The sequence below is a fragment of the Cavia porcellus genome, unplaced genomic scaffold (genome assembly GCF_034190915.1).
Source record: "Cavia porcellus strain 051 isolate PalLab524CR breed Dunkin Hartley unplaced genomic scaffold, mCavPor4.1 scaffold_12, whole genome shotgun sequence".
Classification (NCBI taxonomy): Eukaryota; Metazoa; Chordata; class Mammalia; order Rodentia; family Caviidae; genus Cavia; species Cavia porcellus.
This window is the reverse complement of record NW_026947495.1, coordinates 71,104,909-71,131,144: the sequence shown is the minus strand read 5'-3', so window position 1 is coordinate 71,131,144 and position 26,236 is coordinate 71,104,909. Positions and strand designations below refer to the sequence as shown.

At 36.2% G+C, this 26,236-nt stretch overlaps 1 protein-coding gene across 1 annotated transcript in view; it reads right to left on the bottom strand.

Annotated features, from left to right (window-relative positions):
* Nucleotides 1-4,265: 4,265 nt before the first annotated feature.
* Znf804a (zinc finger protein 804A) overlaps nt 4,266-26,236 on the bottom strand; it is a 268,088-nt gene continuing 246,117 nt past the window's right edge. Inside the window, exons 3-4 of the mRNA XM_063259409.1 lie at nt 10,160-10,290; nt 4,266-7,944 (exon numbers count right to left, since the gene is read on the bottom strand). Coding sequence (XP_063115479.1) covers nt 4,725-7,944; nt 10,160-10,290 — 3,351 coding nt within the window. The 3' untranslated portion in view covers nt 4,266-4,724. The remainder of the gene's footprint in view (nt 7,945-10,159; nt 10,291-26,236) is intronic.

Below are 26,236 nucleotides of genomic sequence, written 5' to 3'. Positions count from 1 at the left end.
AGAAAACCAATAGACTGAAAGTCAAAGGATAGAAAATAATACTCCATGCAATAGCAATCCTAAAAAAGAGAGTAGCTATTCTATTTACAGATAATGTGAACTTCAAGCCAAGAATGATCAAAAGACATAAAGAAAGTCACTACATACTTGTTGGAGAGAAACTTCAAGAGGGAAGATATAACAATCATAAATATCTATGCACCAAACACAGGAGCACACAACTATAAAAATCTAATAAAATCAATTCATTTATAATGGGAAATCTCAACACTCCACTGTCAGAAAGAAAAAGATGAACTAGACAAAGAATCAACAAAGAAATAACAGTACTAAACCAAATTTGTAAACAAATGGACTCAGTAGATGTGTACAATGTTTCACCTAAAAATATTAGAATGCACATTCTTCTCAGCTGCACATAGGTCATTCTCCAAAATAGACCATATATGGGATCCCATACAACATGCTGCAGTAAATGCAAATGAATTGAAATTTTTCCATGCATACTATTAAGACCATAGTGAAATAAAGTTGGAAATTAATGACAAAAGAAGTCACAAAAACTTCATAAATGCATGGAAATTAAATAGCACTCTCTGAAACAACCATGGGTCGCAGAACAAATTAAAGAAGAAATTACACAATATCTTCAATTAAATGAATATGCACATACAACTTACTAGATCTGTGGAGCACAACAAAAGTAGCTCTTAGATGAAAACTTATAGCAGTGCATTCTCACATCAGGAAAATAGAATGAACACAAATAAACAACATAATGCTACATGTAAAGATACTAGAAAAAGAAGAGCAACTCAAGTCCAAAGCCCAAAGAAGGGAGAAAAGATTAGAGCAAAAATTAATGCAATTGAGATTAAATATACAAAAAGTTAATAAATCAAAGAGTAGGTTCTTTCAAGGAATAAATAAAATTGTTAAATCCCTAGGAAATCTTATCAAAAAGAGGAAAGAAAAAAACTCAAATTACATAATAAGAAAGCAAAAGAGTGAAACCACTACAGATCCTGTGGAAATTAAGGTCATCAATACCTATTCTGAATATCTATTCTCTCATAGGATGAAAAACACAGAAGAAATGAACAGATTCCTGGAAACATATGAATTACTAAAACTGAATCAAGATGACATAAAACTCCTGAATAACCCAATATCAGTTAATGAAACTGTAAATGTAATTAAAAACACCAACAAAAAGTCTAGGTCATGATATGTTCGTGAATTAATTCTAATACTCCTCAAACTCTTCAGTGAAATTGAAAGGGAAGCAATTCTTCCAAACTCATTCCTGAAGGCAAGTTATTATCCTCTATCAAAAGAAAAAAGACCCAACCAAAAATAGAACTATCAGCCAATCTCCCTACTTAACATCGATGCAAAAATCCTCAGTAAAATACTTGCAAACAGAAAGCAGCACATAGTCAAGAAGATTGCATGACATGACCAACTGGGATTCATCCTAGGAATGCAGAGATGGTTCAACATATGAAAATCAATAATACACTATATCAACAGTGCCAAAGACAAAAATCACATAATCATCTCAATTGAAGCAGAAAAAGATTTTGATCAATCCAACAGTCATTTGCAGTAAATACCCTAGAGAAAATAAGAATCCAGGGTCTTTATCTCAGCCTGATAAAAATCATTTAAGGCAAACCAACAGCCAACAACATACAAAATGGACAAAAACTGAAAACTTTCACTCTAAAACCAGGAACAACACAAAGTATACACCGTCACCACTCCTATTCAATATAGTTCTGGAAACATTAGCCAGAACAATTAGACAAGAGAGGGAAATAAAAGGAACAAGGATAGAAAAAGAAAAAGTTAAATTATCATTATTTGCAGATGACATGATACTTTACAGATCAGAAACCAATAGTCCACTAAGAGTTCTAGACTCAACAAAAAATTCAGCACTTTAGCTGGGTGAAAAATCAACACTCAAATGTAAAAAGCGTTCCTGACAAAGAACACAAACTCATTGAGAGAAAAATAGGGAAACACACCTTTCACTATAACCTCCAAAAAAAGGTGAAACACTTAGGAATCAATGTAGCAAAGGAAGTAAAAATTCATATATTGAAAATTACAGTTCTCAAAGAAAAGAAAATAAAGAGGAATTCAGAAAATGAAATATATCCCTTGATCATGGATAGGAAGAACCAGTGTAGTGAAAATGGCTATTTCCCAAAACTGTTCTACAGATTTAATGCAATTCTGATCAAAATAATAATAGGATACCTCACAGATATAGAAAAACATACCAAAAATTCATCTGGAACCAAAAGAGATCTAGAATAACAAAGACAATTGTGGACAACAAAGACAAGGTAGTAGGCACCACAATTTCTGACTTACAATTATACTACAAAGCTGCTATAATAAAATCAGCATGGTGCTGTTATATAAACAGATCTGAAGATCAGTGGAACAGAAGAGAAGATACAGACACAACTAAAAACATGCTCAGCAAACTTCTCTTTGATGAAGGGGCTGAACAAGTTCAATGAAAGAAACAAAGCCTGTGTAATAAGTGGTGCTGGAAAAATTGGCTTTGCACATGCTGAAGACTTAAACTAGACCCATCTTATCACTATTTAGCACAAAACTGAAGTCAAAGTGGATCAAAGGTCTAAATATTAAGACAGAAACACTAAATCTACTGGAAAACAAATAAGATAGAAAAGTCAAGTAAATAAGAGCAGGCAGAGAGATCATGAACAGAAACCAAATGGTACAGGCAATATTTCAAAGAATCAACAAAGGGAATTCCATCTAATTAAAAAGTTTTTATGCATCCAAAGAAATCACCAACAGAGTGGAAAGAAAACCAACAGATTAGGAAAAGGTTTTTGCCAACTGTCACTCAGTCAAAGAACTTCTATACAGAACACATAAAGAATGAAAAAAATCAAGACCCCCAAATTCAAAGGCCCAATCCAAAAATGGGCATCTGATCATTTGAGAAATGCAAATTAAAACAACACTGAGATACTATCTCATTCCAGAAAGAATGAATAATATCAAAACTTCATTGAATAACAAATGCTGAAGGAAGCATGGGGGAAAAGGAAACCTTTTCCACTGTTGATGAGAGAGTATACTGGTAAAAACATTAATGTGGAGATTCCTCAAAAACTAGGATTAGAGATTCAATTCAACTCAGCTATTTCCCGTCTGGGTATTTTTCCAGAATATCTGAAAACAATGTATCACAGCAATATATGTTCTCTCATGTTGATAGTTGCACAATTTGAAATAGTCAGATCTTGGAAACAACTCAAATGCCCATCAACTGAGAAATGGATAAAAAAAGATGCTGTATTTTTATACAATAGAATACTATCCAGCGATAAAGCAGGATGAACTTGAGGCTTTTATAGGTAAATGGAGGCATCTAGAAACAATACTTATAAGTGAACTAAACCAAACTCAATGTGTAAACACCACATTGTCTCACTAGTGTAAGAAACTGGGGTAAGTCCAATCTAAAAGTTCCAACAAATATAAGGAAAGGGAATAAAAACTTCTCAAAGAGAAATTACACTATTTTATCAGTTTTGCATGCCTATATCTGGTAACTTGACCAACTATTTTGAAGGTAACAATATGTATTAAGCAACCACTGCTATACCTGTCATCTTATTTTGAAATTCTGTACCACTATTTGTTATTGTTGTTGTCATTGTTTGGCTTTTGTGTTGTTGTTGTTTCCTGTTTGTTTGCTTGATTGCTGTCTTATTTTTTTGTGCTTTCTGCTTCCTCTTTAAAATAAAAAATGATAAAATTAAACTTATTTATCAATTTATGTCAATAACACATGTATGTATATTTCCTATATCACTTGAAAATGAGCAAGACAAACTAGAAAATTTTAATACTCAAAATGTAATAAGTACACTTACATTGGTTATTCGTCATGTTTGATTTAGAATTTTGAGGAGACCATAAACATTGCATATATATGAATTATTATTATCATCATCATTGCAACCCAAATTTCCATGACTTACTGTATAATTAGAAGGCATAAAATACAATAAATGCTTCGTATCAGCAATAGTTGAATGAATGAAAAGACAGATGGGCCTTCTGTTATAATCATTCTGATCGATAACAGGATTAAGTGTTGATAAATCAAGGCCTTGGAAACTCAGAAATTTTACTGAATAAAAGAAACAGCACAAACAGAACACAGAGAGTGACTAAAAACAGTGAAAACCACCTAAAAGCCAAAGTTTACTGTACTTAAATAGTTAACAAAAATTTTATTGCAAGGTATTCTTCACCGAATTTACAGTTTCAAGGAACAAGGTACAAAACATAGTGCCATCAGCTTTGTCTAAACATTAAATAGATGCAAATACACAAAGATTAGAAAAAAACCAAGGCGCATACTTTACAACATAAATTACAGTACTATAAATATAGTGTATGTACATTATACATACTCTTAAGACATCATTTTAATATACAGCAGATATTGTATTGATTTTCAAACTATGTGTTGCTTTAGCAATAGTATATATCCTAACATAAGAATTTATTTTCATCCTTAAACTTACAGTAAATGACTGGAAATCACTAAGGCCATACTTAGGCCAGTTTATTTCCACCACTTGAATAGCCAGATATCAGATGAACACCTAGGCAGGAAGCTTCCACCCCAGCTTTAGCTTTCCCCTTGATGGTGAAGACTAGAAGAGAGGCTGCAGAGGGATGACAGTCGGGTGTGGAGGGAGCAGGGAAGGAAAGAGTGCGTGGGGAATGGGTGGAAAAGCCAGGTGGCCGGGATGAAGCACTGAGGCTGGAAGGATGGGCATCTGAGGAGGAGCCACAAAGGTGGGCTGGGTCCCAGGGCAGAGCCTCGGTCCCACTGGTCCCACTGAGATCTGAGGTATAGATGTTCTGGAAAGGGCTGGGACCTGGGAAAGAAACTGTTGGTGTGGCTGAAGCACTTTAAAGGTCCCTGTGGCCGCAGCAGCCGCCGCGGCTGCATGCTGCTGCAACACAGTGTGACGGATGGTGGTTACAGAGGTAGAACAGAAAGGCTGCTGCAGAGGCAGAGGTGGCAGAGGGGTTCCGGGCGGTGGTGGAAGGGGAGCTGGAGGAGGAAAGCTGAGTTTGACCTTGTTGGCCAGCACGTTGGGCTGTATAATGTGCTGGTAGACCTCACAAGGTAGATGTTTGAACTTTTCATGGTTTTCCAGTGGGATCAATAACGTTTGCTCTGGTAAAGCTAAAGGAGCCAGGATTTGCTCAGTTGTGATAAATGTGTGACCGCTGACGTGTGCTTCCTTGAATGGTAGTGGTGGCTGCGTGTTAAGGATTCCTGAATTGTAACACAGCCACTCTGTTGAGGGCTCATTCAGCTTTCCTTGTGGAAGGGTCTCTGCTAGTTCATAGTGGCAAAGGTATGACTTGGGCTGCAGCTGTCTAAAGTTCCTTTCAATATTAGGCATTTTGAAAGGAATTTGCTTTTCATTCATATTTGTGGTCTCACTTCTTTTGCTGCAGTCAAGAGAGGTGATGTTGACTGCTTCTTTTGTTGGGGGAGGAACCTCATGCACAGCCACGATAGGATCACTGGAGACCTCTGAGCATCCATTCGAGCTGGTCTCCATCACTAACTGCTCAGCCTCACCACCACTTTGAGAAGGAAGGAGGCTGTTAGGCTCTAAAGCCAATTTGTCTTTGACTTGGACTGTTTGTTCTGAGTTCCTTTCAACATTTGCAGCTTCTTGTGGTTTCATGCCTTCTTTTTTGTCTTCACCTGTGAACCCACCCAGGTGATTTAAGGAACTTCTTTCCTCTGAATAACTTGGATTTCCATGAACATCCGAGTTTTCACCTGCCGTGTGAAATCTGCTCCTTTTTCTTCTTCGTTTCTTTTTAGGCTTACAAGGAGCAAAGGAAGCACTTGCTGGTCTCAGCAATTCTTCTGGTAAATAATGCTGTCTGTTTAAACTTTCATCTGAAGAGTAAGACTGTGAATGTTGTCTGCGTTTTCGGTGGAATCGTTCTGATTCCTTCGTGAGAGAATTGTAACCTCTTTTCAGAGGCTGATTCTGACTCATGTGTTTTGTGTCATTTGGAAGAACTAAGAATCTGTGATCCTGACTGTAGCTGGACAGTCTGGCTTTCCAACAACAATAAGCTCTGGAGTACGTTAAGTTATGCTTCCCAGAATGTATCGGTGTTGGATTTGATTGTCCACTGAAAAGCATTCTGTCCTTTTTGCAGTTTTTAGGACTGAGAGGATCATTATTACTGCAGTCAGTCTTCCAGGTTTCACCCACTTTTTCACTTTCATTTAAGTACTCAGTTGCTGACATAGGCCTTTTATCAGGTAAATGATGTGACTCTAATGAAGGTTCTGCAACTGCATTTTGTTTTTCGGAAATTGTTTCCAGTAAAGCTTTCTGAGTTTCCTCGGTGACATTATTATCCATTTCCATTTTGCACTGAGTTTCCTCTTTGGTTTTCTCCCCATGGTGACGATGCTGACAGAACCTTCTTCTTCTCTTTCTTCTACTTTTATGGAACCAGTGCTCGTGAGTATCCTTCCACCTGCTTTTGTTGTAGTTCTCATCTACAGGGTCTTGTTTTCTGTGATTCTTAGTGAAGTTGCATGTTCCTGTTTTCCTCAATCTACAGGAAATATTTCTAAGCCTCTGACACATAGTCTCACTTTTTCCAGAGTCACATAGATTGGAAAGAATATTGGCTGGCAAAACAGGAGTGCTTGGTGTGTGTTCATTTTCTGGGCCACCTGTTTCACTCTCTGTGAATCCTGCCACAGAGAGGTCCCTGCAGTCTGAAACTGGTTGCTTGCAAAGGTCTTCCACCTTCTGTTGAGAACACAGATCATTTAAAGGAAGTTTATCTTTATCTGGATTATTGTTTAATTTAGTGGACTTGAAGTCAAAATAGAGAGGATTACAGCTATAGGAAATTGATGGTTCTGTACTTGTGTAAGCCAGCATTTCCGATGGCCACTGCAGAACTGTTGATCCATGTTTATTAAGTACAGGAACAAATGGCTCAGACTGTCTTTTATATAGATCTGGTTTTTTAGATAAGGTTATATTCTCCACTTCGGTAAGTGTAGGGGCCAGTGTCTCCAGGCCATTTTTATTTTCAGGTTCAATTTTGGTTGCATCATTGTTCTTAAGATTTTCCTCTGCAGTACGTTGCACAGATATACCATCAGTAGACATATCAGGAATTGTAGATCTGTTCTCTAACTGTTCAGAACTGTTACCACTCACCGGTACCTCATCACTAACAATAATATCTTCCAGAGAGATTCCATCTGCTAGTGGGAGTGCATTTTTGCAATTGTCTACATCAGCACATAAAGGTAGTTGTACCTGGCAAAATGAAGGCAATATAAGCATGTCTTTTTCTCCAGAGACTTCTTTCATCTCCTGAGACTGAGCAGCCTCTTTGTCAGTGCATGTTGCCTCTGCTGGATGAGAAGAGTTAGCTTTCTCCTCAGAACTCAAAAGCACATCTGTTGGCGAAGCTCGCTGGAGATGACAGGCACTGGGAACGAACCTACTTTTTCTGCTAAATTCTTTTCCCACCGAGGCATCATCGTTGCCTTCTGAGAAAGCTGACGCAGAGGACTCCAGCTTTACCAGTGCTTTCTTTGGAAATGCAAAAGAGAAGCCAATTTTGTGTCTGTGAATCCCCTGGGTTTGGTACACAAGTTGGTTCTTTTTTGCTGTACAGTTTGTGCTTTCAGGATCTGCAGCCACTGTGACATCTTTAGTATTCTCTTCGCTCTGAATCAGAGGACATTTGGGATCTTGTTGGTTATTATCTGAATCCACAGCACTTTGGGAAATTTCATTACAATTTTCTCTCACTGTAACAGTTGTTGACTTGAACATGGGGCCACTTCCAGGAGCGCTGCAAAAAAGAAATCCAAGTGTATGTTAATTTCAGGAGTCTGGAGGAAAAATAGACACATACAGCTATAAATGTCACTAAGTTTTTGTTTGTTTCAAATTTTCATGTCTTTGTAAGGAAATTATTTTACTATGGTGGAAATGTTTTGTATAATGGCACACTCTCATTTTGCTTATTTTGACCTAACTTAAAGATATTGTCTTGAAATTACCTAAAAACAGCCATGCACAGGAATTCCTGCATTCAAAAATCTGTGCTTCTTGGCTAGATCTATTTTGTTTTGGTTTTTAAACTCCATGCTGTCTTCAGTCACATTTTGTAGTGTTACAAAATTCTCCAAGGCAAAGCTATTTTTAACAAAAAAATGATATCATTAATGTTATATGAAAAATATGAATCATATTGAAAATGGAAACTCCATCATGACCTTACAAAGGCTGAGAGTTCGGTTCAACCATTTGGGTCACTCAAAATTCATGCATCCCACATTCCCTGAGAGTCTACCTCAGTCCAAATGGTGTGCTGTGATCTAAAGATGTCTAAGAGATGAGCAGCATGAGAACTTCCCACCTGTTAGAAATGCTAGGTTCAATATTTAATGTTATACCAAATGTGTAAATTGTATCATAAAATACAGTGATGCAGGATAAAAGATTACTTCATAGCTAAATTGTCTTAATTTGCATTACAGTATACTATAAAATTTCCTAATTAAAGAATTATATTGTGCAGTACATAAATGAAGGAAATCTCTAAATTTTATCTGTGCCACAGTAGAATTATCTTGTACAGAATTTTCTATTATATCTTAAAATTCAGTATTTTTATAAATTATAAATGCCCAAGCATTTTTTTTCGATATGTTCTTTATATAATTACAAACAAATTCATGGGTCCCTTGCACCATTTTCTATCTGCACAATTTTAGAGGTACAGAATTAATGAAAAATTGTGCTTGTGTGTGTTTATGTGTGTGTGTGTGTGTGTGTGTTAAGTGAAATATGTACTCTACTGAGAATAGTAATTTAGAATATTCTTTTGTACATACTTGGTTAACTCTCCCTCTCTTCATTAATCTGCAAATGTTGCTTGTAGAATATTAAGTTCCACAGATCCTATGATTCTCTATACCATTAACTTGCACTTGGACAATTTTCCATTTGTTTCCTCCCAGTTAATGTCTCTGCTTAGTGTAACTGAATAACAGTCATATGCATTTTTATAATAGTTTCCTACAGGATTCCAAACTCATTTAAATTTTACATTGATTTTGTCAATTACTGACATCCTTAAAAATATGTCAATATATCCCATAACACTTTTCAGTATAAATAGGCTTGATATAAAATAACTTTGATCCAGACAGTAACAAAAAGTTTTATTTATGAGAAAAAAGAACACTTTAAAAGTGGTTTTATTTTAGCATCATTGCCAAGCCTGGGATTGTAAAGTCTGAATTATAACACTGCTCACAAATAGTAGATTCTCACTATGAAAAGCAGATCAATGTTTAAGATTTAGGAAGTTCTAGTAAGACATAATGGTGCATGCCAGTAATTCTAGCCCTTGCAAGTGAGGCAAATGAATCGCAATAAAAATTCAAGGCAAGTCTGGACCTCACAGCAAGATTCTCTCTCTCTCTCTCTCTCTCTCTCTCTCTCTCTCTCTCTCTTTCTGTCTCTCTCTCTCTCTCTCACCCACACACACACAGCTGCGAACTTCCAACAGTCTAGTTTTATTTACAACCAAACTAAGTTCTCAGTAACTTCGAAGTACACAACATCCTCTAGACTTCTGTTTTAACTCTGAAAGATAATTTCAAATAAAATTTTCTTTTAAAATAAATTTCTTTTAAACCTTCTTTTTCATCAAAGGTTATAAGTCAAATCTTCACCTTGCACTCTTGTTTGATTTTGAATTTCACTAAGAAATGGGATCGCTTTCAATTAAGATAACCCAAAGAGCAGCATAGTGAAAATTTTATTTTTTCCAAACTAAAATTATAGGAATCTTAACTTTTATTGAAATATGCATTAAACAGGTGTTTGCATAAAATTCAAATTCAAATTACTATTTACAGCCTGCAGAAGGCCATGAAAACATGTGTGCTTTACTCTGGGTACAGAAATAAATAGATGGCTGCCCTTTATTTCCAACTCCCCCACCCCGCTTCTGTCATATTTTGGGAAAACCTAACATTTCATTGGGTACTCACCACACAGTCTCCTTTCTTAGCTCGGCCAGCTTGTGCAGGCGTTGGAGGGCCTTTTCCTGTTTTCTTTCATCTTTCCTGGATTTAGATGCTACATTTCGAGCAAATTCCCTTTGTTTCAGTTCTTTGAGCCTCTATTAAAAAGATACGAAAATGATTAATCTTTTTCAAGTCTGTGGCTCATTTAAAGTTTCCTGTTGTGGGAATTTTCTAGTACATTGTCTTTGTCCTCATCAAAGAAAAACAAACATGCAAGAAAGCCCTCTGCTAAGAGAAGTATTTTCTTCCACTTTGCCTTGCGAAAATGCCAAAGCACATTCTTACACCAGTGAAAGATATGCCTAAGCCTGAGATAAACTGAATTTGAACAATTTTAGCTCTTTTTATTGACTGCTGTCTGCTAAGCTTCTCTGCCTAATTCAGATGATGAGCTAGAGTTTTATAAACCACTGAGTTTCAAACTAATTCAGTTGACCTTTGTATTCCAGTTATGTGTGATAAAATCCCTCGTACTATTCATCTTCTATACAAGGAAGTTCTCTGGTCATTTTCAAATTTTTCTAAAGAGTGATTGTCTTATTCACTATGGATTTAATTATTCCATAATTCAAATGTTTTGTATGGGCATGATTTAAAGCAGTTCCTTCTCTCAAATATCAAGCACATTCTCCAAATCATTTACAAACTTGGAAAAAAATTACTATTACTTTTCTGAAAATTCCTATTATTTTGGACATTATTTTTCCATTGTATAAGAGGATATTATTTTCAGGGCTGAAGGCTAGAAATAAAGCACACAGACCTGAATTGAATTAATAAATGACCAAGTGTGGTATTATTTAAATGATATCAAAATGCTATTTGTCATTGTGATCTCTCATGGAGACAATATAAAGATAGTAAGAATGATTAAAGCAGCATTTTTTCTCAGTGGTTTATGTTGCTAAGCAACTATGATATATAAGAAACTTAGAATAGTATTCTAAGAAATTAATTGATCCTTTTAATTTTGTTTACATAGTATCATATATCTTAAGCTACTCGTCATATACTAATATCAGATTCAAATGATTTCGAATAGTTTAATTAATGAGTTTTATAGAAAGTATGTGCATATATTTACATATTTATGTCATCTGTCTATATTTAGTTATTTTATCTAGATTACTTTTAATTATGCAGAGGTATTTAAGAATGCTATTTTGCATTGACATGTTTTTGCTGGAGTTTTGCCATCATAGAATTTAGATGAGAAATGAACAATTTAATAAATATCTAAATTGCATACATGTCATATAAAGTTAAATTTTGATACTTTTACACTGATATGACTCTCAAAAGTAGCAATGATTTCATATGAATTAAAATTTTTGGATCTTAAAAAACAGATCTAGGATTAAAGTGTAATAGAACAAGAAAATTTACATCTCACTTTTAGTCATTAATTCTTGTTTAATAGTATTTTTTCAAAAATTGATGTTAAATCTAGACCCGAAAGGCAATTATGGATGCTAGCAATGATCACTCTGTTAAATGGTTGAGAATTTTAAAAGCATTAGTTTCACTGTCATTGCATTTTTCCATGAACATATGTACGGGGAAATGTGCATGTATCAAGTTGATTTTGTGTGTGTGTGTGTGTGTGTGTGTGTGTGTGTGTGTGTGTGTGCACTTTTCAGAAATAGGGATAGAGCACACTAGCAAAATATATCCCTAGTTGGGTTATTCGCATAGATTCATAGAAGGATAGATAGAGATGTTCACAAAATAATGAGGAAGACTATCTGGGAAGTGACAGCTGAGTGGAGTGTTGAACAATGCATAGAATTAGGCTGGAGAAGCAAGGTTAGACACTGGGTGTAGGAAAGTATTTCAGAACACAAATCGTTCTGTACAAATAGAATTAGGAACATATGTGTTCTAAACAATATTTATGTACAAAATATGAACAGTGTGGCGCACATGCTGAATTTCTGAGAACTATGCGTGATATGGTCTAACCAGCTCACAAGGCTCCTGGCTGTCAAATTTGTCTGCTGTATTTCCCACACTGAGAAGTGCTGCTTGCCTTCACAGAAAAAAGTTAACCAATCACGAAAGGTGGATAGTTTGGGTGCTAGATGAAGGATGTTTAAGGAAAATGTGAATGGAAATAGAGGTAAAGATTTCTAAAATAAATCCTTTCCAGAATTAAGGTGCCCAGAGAAATAAGGAAAAAAAATCAATATCAATGAAAGAGCTAATCATTGAAGAATACTTTATCACTGTACTAGCTATGTCTGCATAGTTTTATTTTAACAGGTATATATTTCTTGCTACTAATAAATTTGGGATATGGAAAGATATGCTTTATTATCTTTAAAAATTTAGCATAAAAGTTAGCTTCTATTATACATACAATATAGTAAAAAAGTTATATGCAGTAGCATAAGATGAAAAAGAGTGGGCTTAAATTTTATTAAAAAGATCAAAGTGCAATGGTTTGAATGAAAAGCAAAGCTTTCTTTTGGAAGCAAGTGTATAAATTGCCATGACTTTTACTAATTGTTCTTTCAAATTAGACATTATGATTTGAGTTTTCTATTGATGGATTAGCTGAATATCAAGGGGTCAGTCAGTTACCAGATGTCAGCTGTAACTTCTGCAGTGCAACTGTTGCACATGGCTGATGGAAATAACTGTGTATATGCAAAGCACACAGTCTGTCTCACTGACGGTGTCCAGATGAAACACCGTGCTACATCCCAGCGTTCTTACTAATCACAATTATAAATGGACATATACTTTGCTTAGGGTTAGGCTTCCAGATATCAAGGTTAACCAGTCCCCTGAGCATTGTGGTAATCAGCTGTAAAGCATATTGATCGAGACAAACTTTAGAGAGTGTTAAGGTTGGAATTCACAAGTTTTAATGTCTCTTCCTGAAAATTTCTGTGGCATAAACTCACTGTTCCCTGTACGGGGTAATTTTGAAAGGTAACTCATAGAAGTTAAGTACATTTCCTTGAGAATTGCAAATAAAAGTAATGTAACTTAATCTTCACAAAAAATAATATGAAGTAACACTTATGGAATTTGGAAATATCAGGGATAAAGCTTCCTTGACTGTTAATTGAGGGTTTCTCAAAAGAAATTCTTAAGAGAAATACGATAGGGCAGAATTGTCGGTTAGCAAGAATTGGGAAATAACATATACAAGTCGCAAGTAACAAAGCACAGATTCCCAGTATTCCCTGGAATGACAGCCTCTCAGAAGCCCTGTTCTATTTTTTCACTGATTTTCTCCTGTCAGCTCGATAGAGGCCAAAGCAGCACAGGACACCTCAAGGTGAGTGTTTAGATATGGTCTCAGGAAACCCACCAAATTGGAAGTGTCAGGTGGAAGTCACAGGTTAGTGGATGAAGTTGAGAAATTGATTAATCAGTAATCAGTATAAAAGGAAGGGAGAAAACACATTCTGAGCAACAAGAGAACGTCTATTACTTTGTTTCATACGGTTTATCAGTTTGTATTTAAACTTGTAGGTCAACTACATTTTTTATAATTTAAACCAAATTTTTATAAACATCTTTATGTCTATGTAACCACCCAATCACATCAGTTTTTACTAGTTGAAATATTTTTATAAAATATTTGTATATGTTCTTTCTGAAGCTTTTATTATTTCACAAACAGCCCTCCAGAACTTCACATTATTTTTATGCTGCTTTTCTTATATCAAAGAGCATTATTACACTCTGTGCCTGATAGCATTACTCTTAGTTTTATAACTTGACAGTAGATACAATTTTTCCATTCATATCGAACTCATGACCCGACACTTGCTAGGCAGGCACTTTTGCCACTGAGCTAAATCACCAGATCACCATTCATACATATTCTTTTCATTTCTTTATTTAGAACTGTTCAGGATCCTTAAAATATATTAAATATGTTCTGCATGTTACCTTGAGTTTAAAAACACATATAGTATTCCAGACTTGCATTATTATTCATATGTGGAAATGATAAAACTGAAGCCAAACAAGTTTTAGGCTTTTCCAACATTACTGCAAATGGTAAAACAAACATCGCAATCATGATTTCCTGGAACATGCCCTGTGATTTACTCCCTGTATTTAATCTGTTACATGTCAGTCAAGTTGTCTAACTTGGGGCTGTCTGACTTACATTCATTTATGTTTTTTTTAAGAGAATAAAGTTAAACATAACAATAAGATCACAAGAAAACAATTTAAGAAACACAGATTTCAAATCAAAACCACCAGAGATCTTCCCCTTCTATCATATAGTCTCTTGTTTTCTTCCAAATAGTTGTCCATATCTTCACAGAGTGAATTCATACTGAACAAAATATTACTAAAATGATCAGAACAGAATGATGAAGGCATTTTAGGTCTTCAAGACAAGACAATAGGGAAGTCAACAATGGCTGCCATAATGTCTCTCATTCTCTTCAGAATAGCTGTCCATATCTTTATATATGTTGAAATTTTAAAAAAAGAAAACAGACTACTATCATTCTGGACAGAGAATAATAGTATTTCTAGCTTTTACATCATGATGCTACAGATTTAGCACTGGGTATATTAGTGTCTTTTTTTCTTCAGAGTATCTGTTCATTACATTGTGCATTATATAATCTATTCTCGTAAACTGTTTACAAGTTTTACATATGCATGAATCTCTACATGTATACCCATCCTTTATGTATTAGAGGGAAAAACAAACCAAAACAAGACAATAACAAAAAAATTCCTAGAAAAACACGAAATGAAAAAGACATATAAAACCACAATACTATGTGATCTACAGTAGTTACTATGATGTCTTTTGTTATTTTCAATAGAATTGTGTATATCATCAGGCATAATATAATTGAACATAGCATTACATAGCAATATTAATAAAAACAAGATATTGGAGACATTATAGGACTTCAAAAGCAGTTAATAATCAAACCGAAATAGGTATCTGATTGCATCTTGTCATCTTCAGAGCAGTTGCTGTGTCTTTAGACTTGATGCTATCAAGCATACAAAATTTGAATAAAATCAGTCAAGACAAAACAGCGATCTAACAAACCAGATTCAAACAAGATCGGTCATAGTAAGACAATGTAAGTAATACAGGGCTTCAGATTAAGTTAATAAGAAATTAAGGATAGTTGCCATAGTATATCATGCTACTTTTGGGATAACTGTACCCTCAAATCTAGTATGAGTAGAGACTGGGGCAGACTAAAATCAAACTAAACAGAGAAATAATACTAATGTGGCTTTTAGATCCTGATACACTATTAACAATGTCTTCTGCCTTCCTTTTTTAGACAGTTCTTCCCCTTTCCGTTTCTCGGGGTGCTTTGTACATTTTGGGTCCCACTAATACCTTTAGTTTTTAGATTAGGGGGGGGTCAACCCGCTACCTAAGTGGTTCTGAGTTTGATCTCGAGCTGTATTCCTTTGCCTACTAAAGCCTCAAGGTTTTCCTTCCTTATAGCTGAGTAGTTCTCCAATGCACAACAGTGTCATGATTTTCCAACAACCTGCAGCTGCTGGATGAGCTGTCCCTATTTCTCTCTGGTTCCCTGTCACATAGAGCATTGTTTTCTCATCTTTGACTTTTGGTTCATTAACCCTCAGGTAGATTATATTTCCTATTCAGAGAAGCTTGATGGACCCTATCTGTTGACCTATTCTGCCTGTTTCTTTTTGTTAGTGTATCAAGGCCATCTGTGTTAGAGATTATAGCCAGTCTTCTCTGCCTCATCTCTGCTATGCTATTTTTCTGCTGTTGGCTGTCTGCTTTTCTCCTTCATTCCACTGTCTGCCTTGTTCATTGAGGCCTCTCTGCCACTGTTGCTGGAATCCTGGTGATTTTTTCTCTCTCTCTAAAATGTCCTTTAGTATTTTTTGTTGGATTGGTGGCCACTAACTTCCCCAGTTCCTCTTTGTCATGGAAACGTCTTCTTTCTCCATTAATTTTGAGAGACAGTTTTTCAGGGTACATCAATCTGGGTTGCAGGTTATTTTCTTTCAGGGCTGGGAATACTTTGATCTAAGCTCTTCTTAATTTGATAGTTTTTGTAGAGAAGTCTGTCATGATTTTGATGGGTTTTCCTTTATAGGTGACCTGTTTCTTTTCTTTGATGGCTCTTAATATTCTGTTCTTTGATGCATTTCTGGGATCTTGATTATTATATGTCTGGGTTTAGATCTGTTTTGGTTGTAGCTGGCTGGAGTTCTGTATGCCTCATAAATCCAAATATCATTTCCTTTTCCTATGCTTGAGAAGTTTCCTTTAATTATTTCTGTGAATAGCCTTTGTATTTCATTTGTGTTTACTCCTGCTTCTTCACTCACCTTTTTTTTTTTATTCTTAAGTTATAGATCTTCTTGTCATCTTCTAGCATTTGTATTGTTGCTTGTTGGTTCCTTGTTATTTTTAAGAGACCTTTATTTTCATGATCACACATTGCAAATTTATCTTCCAGTTTTGAAAGTCTAGCTTTAGGTTCTGTCAAGGAATTTTGCCAGCTTTTAATGGAGATTTTAATTTCCTGGCAATCTCTTTGGATCTGTTTCATGTATTCTAAATTTTGTTTATATTCATCATCAAAGGTTTCTCTCCTTTTTCTGGGTTCCTCCATTCTTTCATCTATATCTTCTTGAGAGGTGCTTAGCATTTCTTTTATTAATCTTTTTATATCTTGCTTCACTTGAATTAGAATTTCAGTTTTAAGTTTATCTGTGAGGTTCAAAAGTATTTATGTCCGCTGATGCTGTACCTGATATTGCATGCTTGTTACCCTGGATCTCTTCTGTATGTATCTCTACTGGATTTATATTCTCTGGGTTGGCTGCTGGAGGCTTTTTCTTGTTTCTGTCTCCTGTTATGTTTCTGGTTTCTTTCAGACAGGTCTATGGTGAAGGTCTCAGGCCATTTCCATATTGCTTATGGTTTTTCTGAAGCATGCTGGCTAGGGGATTGCTGCCCTCTCCAGTTTACTATTGATCTGTGAGGTGCATGCAGGGACAATGTGGGCTGGTACCTCTTCTCTGAGCCAGTCAACTGGCTAGTGTCTTCAGCACACTAATCTACATCATGTGGAAGTCACTGGTTTGGGACAGTTTCATCCCTGGCTATGGGGTCCCAACCAGGGGCATGGCCCTGCCCAAGCAGATCCCACCAGTCCTCTTAGGGACAGGAGCAGCCAACTGATGTCACTGCAGTCCCAGATTCAGGCCCGTCCTGCCCAACTCCAATATGCCATCCAGACGGTCACCGCCTCCACTGAATCAAATTCCTAGCACTCACCACGGGTTAGTGCAGCTCTCCACGTTGGTTCCACTCTCTATTTTGCTGTTTCCTCCTGCCAAGGGCCTTGGGATCATCAGCCCCCCAATTTTGGCACTATTGCACTTTCAGCAACTCCAAGGTATACCCAGCACAGTGCGGGATGGCTCCAGTGAGAGTGCATCTGGTTCAGCCTTTGGACCATGTTTTTCCTTCCTTCCTTTCGTTTTTTTAGTTAGTTTGTTTGTTTTTCATTCTCTTTTTCCTCAGTTTCTTCCTGGGTCATGGGAATCCCTCTCCTTTCATCTGGTCTTCTCCATGGTGTTAAATTCTAGCATCTGAGTTGTTTTTCTCAGAGAGCCTCTCTACCCTGCTACCTTCAATCTGCCATCTTCTAAGGGAACCCTCACATTCATTTATCTTTAACTGAATATTCTACATTCCTCCAACACTATTCCAATCGCAATTGGCATAACTGTGTCAAAGAAGAAGAAAACCACTCCACATGATATTTTCATCAGAATTGAAAGAGATAGACTTCAACACCTATAAATGTATTAGTTGTGGGACATAATAGTGAAAATCTGTAGATTAAACAGAGAAGGATGCCTCTCTGTCATGTTGCTAGAGAAAGGAGAGTTGTTTCAAATACAGAATTTAAGGAAGGCACATTAATTTTCAACTTTTTATTTGACAAATAACTATACATTTATCTTCTTAAGATAACAGTTATTTTTATGATTTTTTTTCAATGGGTCAGGTTGCCAGTGTGTCCGTTGTTCAATACAGGTATTTTCTGGAGATATTTTCACCTGGAAGCTTCTCTAGGAATTAAAAGTATATTTTTTTCAAGTTCCCTGAAGTTGTTGGCAGAATTCACGACCTTGAAGTTGTAGCATGGCAAGTGCACCTTCTGTTGGCTTTCAGCCAGAGCCACTCAACATGTAGAGGTTGCCAGAAGTTTCCTGCCCCTGAGACCTCTCATGAGCTCTCTCAAAACACAACAACCTCTTCAGTGTAGGGAAAGCTCCCCTCTCTGATTTGCCTAGGTGAAGTCCTGTGTAATGTAATGCATGCAAAGCTACTGAGCTAACACAGAGGCATCTCACCACTCTTCCATACTGCATGATTTAGAGACAAGTCACAGGTTCTACCTACTCCCAAAGGAGATGAATTATGTCAAGGCATGATTCTTTGAAAAGGCACTTAGGTAATTTTGACCATGGAAGGTCACATTGAGTTCATGACATGGAGCAAAAATTTGTAGGAGGTAAAGAGAGAAAAAAAAATAAGATATCTCAGGGGGGAATTAAAAAAAAAAAAAAAAAAAAAACCCTCCCTCCAGACAGAACAGCAAGAGTAAATGTAACAGGGCAGATTGGTTTTGATTACTGGTCCTAGTTGCATAGCACCTTGCTGATGAAGCTGATATGCTCATGCTGCCAACTTATAAAAGGTGGTGAAAGAAAAATCCAAACCAGAGTACTAGGAGACTGAGCATCTGAAAATTGATAGCTACAACTCTAAAGTTCTATTTTTTTTTTTTTTTTTGGACTTCCCTGCAGGAAAGTGATAAGTTCAAATCTTTTCAATGGGCAGAGCTTCAAGCATGAACTCTGTCTGTTCATTTTCCTCCTCAGAAGAATAAATAGCCAAATGGGATATTATGCACCCATTCAGGAGCTGAGGCCAGTGGGTGTAGTGGTCAGTAGGGACCTGAGAGTGTTGCGACTGGAGAGAGAGTGCCAGGGAGGGCTGGGAGTGTTGGACTTCACTAGGCAAGACAAAGGAGAGATGTGTATTCCCTGACAGTGGTCATTAAAGGGTCACCTCGGCAGAATAAGAGTTTAATAATAAATTAGATCAGATGACCTGTCCTCTGGAAAGCATTCGGTGTCTTCTCCCAGCCACAGGTGTCAGAACCCAAGGGGCTTATGACTAAGTGGCCATGGCTATAGGGATGGAGGCTAAGCATAGGATTCAGCAACTTGCACTTCCGTTCTTCAAGGTGGACATGGCTGCAGCCCCTGCAGGAGTGCAGACTCACAGGGGCAGAGACAAACAGCGGTCTCGATGCAGTGTATCATCCTTTCCTGGCTGACCAGAGAACTGCCTGGTGGCAGGCTGATTACACTGCACTGCTTCCATCTTGCAGGGGTGGCATGATGCTCTCTCTAAAATATATATCTCCCCTCAATAAGGACTTGCTTTCCCTGCACACGATACTGCCCAAATCACATCGTCTCTTTTCTCACAGGCTGCTTTATGGACTATTATGATATTCTCCTTAGCACTGCTCTAGTTAAAGAGTGCATTCCACGGCAATTAGAGTTCACCAGTGCACCCGAGAGTAGCAAATTCACCCTCATGCTCTGTTTCCTCCCTGCCAAATGAGGTGGTTTGTTAAGCATTGAGCATTTTTTGCAAGCCCAGGTACAGCCTCTGATCAGTGGTGACACCATTCAGGGCTGAGGAGAGGCTCTCCAAAAGGCCTCATCTGCTCTGAATCAGGATATGGAGCCACAACTGATATTGCCAAGACACTGTTCTGGGTATCAATGAATGAGTGAGTTCACGGTGCCACAACCTCTGGTATCTCCTTGTGATCTACTTCTAAAAATTTTTCTGCTTTCTGTCCTACAAATTGGTGTTTCAAGAGTGTAGAAGTCTTAGTTTCAAAATTAGGAATCCTTTCACAAGGGAAAGACAGAATGTCTCAATGATGCCACTGAACAGGAAGTTAAAGACCATTATCCAGACACTTCTGTCTCTTCTTGTCGCTGAATCAGAGGCACACAAGAGGCAGAGCTGCTGCTATTACACACTGGAGGTGGGAAGATTACAGTTGGAATTCAGAAGACCCCATCTTAGGGTGTCTTGTAGTAGAATTATGTTCTGTGAGAGAAGCAAATGGAAAACTTTCATTCTATTCAGTCAGGACCAATATCTAGGAATAAAAGTTTGGGTGAGCCCACTCAGAACAGAACCGTGACAAACTGATCAGGCACTTTAGAGCAAGGTTTGCTCTATCCAGGGATGTGGAACCCACAGGCATAGAGGGCCAGCTCTAAGACATCGATACCTACGTGTAGATACAGGTGCATTTATATATATTTACATTCTGTTTACATTTTTGTCCTTCTATTTTATAACACAAATCAAATTCCAAATCCTATTTTATTGTTTCTAATTCACCATGATAATATATAAGTTAAACTGTATTAAGGAGAAGAGTATCACTTTGCTTTTGATTGTGGGAAACGGTTAGTGTGTTTTCAGATATGTGCAGGATATTAACAACATGTTAGCTAGAATGTCATTTAGTTTTGGGCTTATTTGTAGATTATGGTTCAGGACATGTGCATGAGCACCAAGTTAACAAGACATTGGCTTTCGATGGGCTATTATATTTGTGGACTTCACCACAGTATGCAGATCGTAAGTTAATTTTGCTGTGATAATTTTTAATGGCATTAACCTTTAAAGAAGTTGATTCTCAGTAAAATGTATTACTCCCCGGAATACATGTGGACCTTGTTCAGTCAACCAAAGGACTTCAGAGAACAGACTGAGATTTCCCAAAGAAGTAACAGATTATGCCTTTAGGCTTGGTATATAGCTCCTTTCTTTTGTAGGTTTCTGGACAGCTAACAGGGCCTGCGGATTCTGAACTTGTCAGCCCTTGCAGTGATCAACTGTATGCAGCAGTTCTGTCTCTCTGTGTCTGTCTCTGTCTGTCTCTGTCCCTCTCTCTTCCTCTCTATTACACACACACACACACACACACACACACACACACACACACACACCTTACTGGTTTTGTCTCTCTGGAAAATCCTGTTTAATATCGACTTTTTCCTTAAGATGAACACTGTTTTGTGAGGTCTGAATGTTGGACATTGCAATTTGATTTTATATTACAAATCATATCTTCCATAGTATTCCATGGAGCAAGAGAAAGTTCTGGAATAAAAGTACTTACTGATCTTCATAAAGTATTTAAATTCAGCACCTCTTACTACGAAATTGAATTATAAGCAAAAGTTATTGAGAGAGAGAAAGAGAGACAGAGAGAGACAGAGAGAGGAGCGAGATTCTCATGAGAAAACTCCCTGTTCTGTTCTACAACATGCTGTCATGCCTCTGTCTATAGGCAGAACTGAAGCTGTGAGTCTTTCTGATTGGCAGAAGGCAATATACTAAAACAAAAGTAGTCCCAGCTTCTCACATCATCTTTGAGTTATACTTTACCCTTGGAGAGATTGCCTGTTTGGTTTGAATACATAAATTTGAGTTTTCTCCTATTTCTAATCTCCTTTTAAAAATTTAGCATATGTACCTGATTGGCATACAAGCATGTATCGGTACCCATATACAATGTATGTCTTTAAAGGTAATTATTTAAATACAGAGAATTGACGCAAATATAGATTGTATTTTAATCTATTTTTCCAACTACACAACTCACCTCTCTGTTTCCTATCATATTGATTTTATTTTTCTCTTGGAATTAGGTATATTTTGAGTCTCTCATATCAGAGAAACCATGTAATATTTATATTCTGTGTTTGATTCTTATCCCTTGGTGTTTGATTTCATTATCCATCAATTTTTATGCAAATGACTCAGATTTATCCTTCTTTATGGCTGAGTAGTACTCCATAGTACATTTTCACATTTCCCTTGTCACATTTCTATATATGTTCATTTGTTGATAGGCATGTAGGTCACTTCCATGGTTTAATATCTGTGAGTTGTGCTGCTATAAACACAAGCATAACATGATGACTTTGGACCTTCTGAGAAGATATCCAGGAGAGTTAGAACTTCCTTGAGTGAAATTTAAAATTTTATTTTATTTTTTATCTCTGATTTTCTTTTCTGGTACTGGAAATTGACCTCAGGGCCTTACGCTTGCCATGCAGGCACTGTGCCACTGAGCTATTCTCCTAACCCAATTTTAGTTTTTTGAGAAATCATTATGAGAGTTTTCACAGTCACTGTACATGCTTACATTCCCATCAACAAAATGGGAGATTTCGTTTTTCTCCTAAATTTTTCCAAGATTTGTTTTTTAAATCCTTGATGATAGGATTTTAGTAAGGTGGAATGTCAATGTTATTGAAATTTGCATTCCTAATATGCCCCTAAATGCTAACAATTTTATACATTTATTGGCCATTTGCATTTGAGATGTTAAGCTATACCACAAAGCTGCAGTAATAAAAACAGCATGGCATAAAGATGAAGAAAATCAGGTAATTCACCAACTGAATTGAGGAGAGAATGTAAAATATTTGCAGACACATCCTTCTGTCTAAATTTTGACAAGGAGCTTATAACTTACGCTTGAACAAACAGCATTTTTATCACATAGTGCTGGGAAACCTGTTTATCCACACACAGAAGAAAGAATTTAAACCATATCTTTCATCCTGTACTAAAATTAAGTTACAGTGGATCATAGACCAAGACACTCCAGTTTACAATGAATCAAAGACCGAAATACTCAAACTTCTGGGAAAAAGTGGTAAAAATTTGAAAACATGGACATAGAAACACACTTTGAGCAGAGTTTTTACTGCTCAAAATATAATACCAAGAATCAAGAAATGGGATTATGTCAAAGTAAAAGCTCCAACATAAGAAACAACCAACAGAATGAATAGACAACCTAAAGAATATGCAGGAAAATTTTATCAGTTATTTCTCAGACAGAGCATTGATATCTGGACTATAAAGGAACTAAAAATGTTATATTCTCCCCCAATAAAAGGTCTAACTGTAAATGAGCTCTTGAGAGTAATGCAATCTTACTTTATATTTTTGCTTCATAGATTTGACCCTTGAAAATTCTCTTTGTAGTCTTAGAAATCTGTATTCCCAGGGGAAATCTTACACTGTAAGATATATGTTTCAATAATTGGGTTTTAAAATAGAGTTAGTTATCATTAAATAAAATATGTGTTTAGATCAAAAATGAAAATTAATTTAAATGTGTTTCCTACTACAAGGATATTAATTAGTCATTTATTTCAACACTTGTATTAATACAAGGGGTGATCTAAATATGATGAATTTTAAACGTTATAAGTCACATTGCCAAGAATAATGGGATAAATGTATGCATTGTGAAAAGGTGTGTGTTGAAGGGTATTAATAACAATATATCTATTTACTATAATACATTTTAAAATTCTTTTTTAATTGGTACCAGGGATCGAACTTACAACCATGCATTTGCAAGGCAGGTGCTAATGCCACTAAGCTACATCCCCAGCCCTCTACATTTTTAAATTTAAGAATTTTCACTTTTTATGAACATCCAACATTGATCAAAGAGTTACCAGAAGTTCTGTCAAATACAAATATTACTGTGTTTGCACTGGATCTCACACTGTGATTGTTGGCTCCTCCTTAAAGTCAAAATGACCATGAAAATAAACATTTTCAACCAGTTCAGGCCATCAAGGCTGCCAAGACCATGTAACAGAAGACACTTGAGAAAAGAGAACCTTCAAAAAGTGTCAAGAATCATGGGAAAAATGTGCTCAAAGTAAGATGGAGTGTTTTGAGGGACATGAATGACCAGTGAGTCTTTTCTCTCATAAAAATTTTAAAACTTAAACATTCATCCTATAGTCTGATTGTGCCTTGTAGTTTCATAATTTATAGTTAGATGATATATTATCTCCTATTACTACATCCAAGGTCTTAAAATTTCACTTGAATACCACATGGTTGTTTCAGTTAAGAAATCTTTTCAATGGCTTTTAAAAATCTGAGTGCCCCTTTTACCTCACTGAGAAGTAATACCCTCAAAGTTACAACTCAATCACCAACCCTGTTTCCTGAATCAATTTAACTCTCTTGAAAGACACCATGCACTGAATTGTATTAGAATGTTAGCAAACATATTTCTTTAGAGGAGGTTAAAATATTCTAGTGTATGCTACCACATTTTAAGGTGCAATTTCCTTGCAGTCATTATTTAATCAATGGAATTATGCTGAGTGATTCTGTGGAAGACTTTTTAAAAATTCTTTTCCCATTACTATCATGAATGCGTATCATTTGGACTTTTCTACTGGCAGCATTAAAAGCATCTAATCTCTTAATGGCATATCAGATCTTAACAATATCTTTCCCCAAGGCCTCTCATTCTTTAGATTCCATTAACTCAAGGTTTTCTTTGTGGACAAAAATCTCTGTCAAGTTCTAATATAAAAGTCTTTGCAATCAGTACGTGTTATGTCTAAAACTGATTTTCCAACAATTGAGATCATTTTCTTAAGTGCGGGATCAGAAGTATCTTGTGCATTATAAGTGTTCCTGAATGACTGTCAAATTGAATTGGCACAGGACGGCAGTGATTCAGTTCCTCATACAATAGACAGCTTTGAAAATTTGCTAACATAAATCTGGGAAAGATCTTCAACAGTAAAAAGACTGCAATAACAACTTGATTGCAAGAGATAGTAACTATTATTTAAGGAAACACGTGAGTACTTGAATGGGCAGACATTGAAGAATAATTAAGAGACATGGCTTAATTTTATAAAACAACATGCTATACAGCTCTTAATAATAATGTTAAAGATTGCAAAATCTCTATATTTTTGTATTATGATATTACTTTTTAAAATGATTTTCCAATATTTTTACAATATAATCAAACTTATTTGTATCTATAAAAGTAGGGTAAAAATACAAAATATTGATTCTGTTTCTATTTGTAAAAAAACTCAGAAATTCAGTTTTAGTTTTTATTGTATAGTATGTACATTACTGTATATATATATATATATATAGATAGATAGATAGATAGATATAGATATAGATATAGATAGATAGATTTTGAATTGCAAGCAACAGCATCATTCACTATAAGATTCTATAATCTCTCAGAAAGACACTGATGAAAGAAAATTTCCAGAACAGCTTCAGAAAGTTGCAAGAATAATGTGGTCAGTGAGATTGAAATGGTGGGTTACTAATGGGGGGATTTGTGGCATTGCACTTTTTTACTGTAATAAATTTTTAACATTTAAATATTAACACCACAATTTGGTCTCATTTCATATAATATTTACTAAGAAAAAGAAAGTGGGGTATCAAGACAATTGCTAGGAATATTTTACTGACTTGTTAAATAAAGACTAGTTTTTCCCTCATTCCTGGCAGCCCCCGACAGCCACCCGCCCTGTGTGTCCGGAGCACTTTTGGTACAAGGGGCAGCTCCATCTGCTTCTGTGTTCTCTCATTTTCACTTTTTCCTCCCAGCATGGATGAGGTGACAGAAAACACCGCCATGTTTTGGCCTCTGGAGTTGGGAATTCTGTATCTGTCAGACTATTAGCCAATGTATTTCTGTTCATTACAAATTGTTCAGCCTGGGTGTTCTCTTTTACAACAAAACAAAATGAATGAAGGTATATGTGGGCCCAGAAGTGGCCACAATTAGAAAATGGTCCAAGAAACTGCCTGGACATGTGAGGCTAGAAATCCAGAGCAAGGTAGCTATGCTAGCAGTACAGTCAAGGGTCCATTCAAACATTTAGAAATTATTATTGAACAGTATCAGTGAAAATGGAAGGACGGGATTTCCAATGCCCTGTGTTACCACAGACACACACACACACACACACACACACACACACAGATACACACAGACACAAACAACAACAACAACAGAACTGACAAAATCAAGCATGTCAAAAATCTGGGAAAAGATATCAAAGCTTTACATCAGCCAAGGGTAATTAAATCAAGGATAAAGACAG